This window comes from Terrapene carolina, unplaced genomic scaffold, assembly GCF_002925995.2.
Source record: "Terrapene carolina triunguis isolate 2854851 unplaced genomic scaffold, T_m_triunguis-2.0 Scaffold495, whole genome shotgun sequence".
In the NCBI taxonomy this organism is placed as follows: Eukaryota; Metazoa; Chordata; order Testudines; family Emydidae; genus Terrapene; species Terrapene triunguis.
The window spans coordinates 650,253-652,550 of record NW_020664846.1 but is presented as its reverse complement, the minus strand read 5'-3'; the positions used below and the strand labels follow the sequence as shown (position 1 = coordinate 652,550).

The following is a 2,298-nucleotide window of genomic DNA, read 5'->3' as shown; positions in this document are numbered from 1 at the left end:
TGTTTTGCAGTGGCAAGCACTGGGAGCTAGGGGGAGAAGCGGGGACGTGGCGCGCTCAGGGGAGGAGGCAGAGGCGGAGGTGAGCTGGGGCGGGGAGCTGCTAGTGGGTGCAGAGCACCCACCAATTTTTCCCCGTGGGTGCTCCAGCCCCGAGGCACCCGCGGAGTTGGCGCCTATGGCATGGCAAGCAGGCTACAGGTGGCGGGAAGAAAGAGGGGCTGTCTCCTCCTGAGGCTTTTCTGCAGCTATACAGGGAGACCTTCTCTCTCCTTTGCTTCCAGCTGGTCTCTGCCACGTGGAGGGAACCTGGGCTAGCCACAGCTTCTCTCCTGGGACTCTGGGGCTCTGCATGGTGGGGTCAGAAACTGCTTCCATTCTGCCTGACTATCTTCAGTCCTCTAATTGGCTGCTGGTGACAGCTGTGGTCTCCCCAAATCCCACTGGTTGCCAGGATGACTGGGTGGGAGTCACATCCCTATCCTCTTCCCTTCAGCTGCCAGGGGAAATCAACAGTGCAGGACTCTGTCAACCCCATGGGGCCCAAAAGGGGTGTCTCTTCTCTAGTGGCACAGCCCCTTTGCTAAGGGGAGTGGGGGACTACACTAGGAACCAGGCTGAATCATCAAACCAGGAGACCAGGGAGCCCTGAGAGAGCAATCCAAAGCAATTAAACAGACAACTTCCTGTTTCTCCTTCTGGCTTAAGTAAGGAGAGGAGGCCAACCAGAAGCACTGGGTTCCACCTTTCGCGGCCAGGGTGGAGCTGAGCTTCAAGGATTCCCAGATGGAGCTGCTGCCACTAAGCCATCAATTAAAGGGTTGGAGTGAGGTAATGCCTCCACTCAGGAGCCCTGTGGACCTGGTTTCAATACCTCTGGGTGATGACCTATATTTAATGATATCGTTGAGCATAACAAATCTAATTTACATTGCAATAGAACCTAGATGCTTCAACATAGATACCATGGAGACCTGATGAATATAGGTGCTGGAACTAGGGGGGCTGCCGCACCCCTTGGCATGAAGTGGTTTCCATTATATATAGCGTTTGCAGTTTGTTTCAATGGCTCTCAGCACCCCCATTATACAAATTGTTCCAGGTCCCCTGCTGATGAAATCACATAGTGACAGAGTGCCTTCATGTTCAGGTTCGATCCCGCTGACTGGGGTCTGTCGGTGTTACAAGACTTGTAACACCGACAGAGCCTGGTCGTTGGCGGGCAGGATCGAACTGGAGACCTCTGGAGCTTAGTGCATGAGCCTCTACTGCACGAGCTAAAAGCCAACTGGCTGTTAGCTATGGCTGTAGAGCAGACTCATTTTCTCTCTCTCCTTAAGTGGTTTCGGTGCCACTAGATGGGACAGAACACCACAACCAGGAGGTGTGTGGGTTACACATACACTAATGATGCAGTGTGGTGACATCACTACTGGTAAATCTACACTGCAGTTGGAGGTGTAATTGCCAGCTTGGGTAAATGTAAATGCACTAGCCTTGGTTACATTAGTGTGCTAAACACAGCAGTGTCGCCACAGAAGCAGGAGTGGCGGGAAGGGCTAGCTGCCCAAGACCGAGCCCCTAGGTCTGTAGTTGGGTGGCAAGTCCGTGCTGTGTAGTTACACGGCTATTTTAGTGTGCTGGCTCAATCAAAGCTAGTGCATGTATGTCTATCTGGCTGGAAATGACGCCTCCAGCTCCCATGTGTTGGGGCAAAAAAGGAGAATGTGGTGATACGGTGGCGTACTGCCCTGATGCAGCAATGACAACCCCAACCGCTCAAAAATGGTGGGTGCCCCCCCAAATTCCGGAGGCTGCTTCTAAAATCCTCTCAAATGCCAAGTCCTGGTTTGGTTTTCTTTGCCTCCTTCCGCTGGAGCCCGGCCGGGCACGCAGGAGCCTGGGGTTGCCGAGCAGCTCCCCAAGTCCCAACTCGCCATGGAACTGCCCAAGCTGACACCCACTCGGCAAGGGTGCCTTTGCCTGGTGACGTCACGTCGCTGGAATGATGCCATGGCCTGGTGACGTCACGTCGCTGGAAGGATGCCATGCATGGTGACGTCACCGCGCGGAGCCTGGGGCGCGCAGCGCTGCCCTCTGCCGGGCGCTCGGCGGCGCGCCGCTCCGAACGCAGTGCAGCAGGGCGCGTGCGCATGCGCATGCGCGGCCGCCTTACGCGCTGGCGTTTGGCTGCCGGGCGGTGTCTGTAGGGAGCAGCGGCGAGATGGCGGGGCGGGTGAGTGCGCGTGAGGGGCGTCCCCCTCCCCCCGGTTCCGGGTCCCCTCCCCCGGTCCCCCCCCC

The 2,298-nt window shown here is 56.7% G+C and overlaps 1 protein-coding gene across 1 annotated transcript in view; it reads left to right on the top strand.

Annotated features, from left to right (window-relative positions):
• Positions 1-2,186: 2,186 nt before the first annotated feature.
• NSF (N-ethylmaleimide sensitive factor, vesicle fusing ATPase) overlaps positions 2,187-2,298 on the top strand; it is a 166,113-nt gene continuing 166,001 nt past the window's right edge. The window contains exon 1 of the mRNA XM_026658664.1: positions 2,187-2,233. Within this exon, the coding sequence (XP_026514449.1) occupies positions 2,222-2,233 (12 nt within the window). The 5' untranslated portion in view covers positions 2,187-2,221. The remainder of the gene's footprint in view (positions 2,234-2,298) is intronic.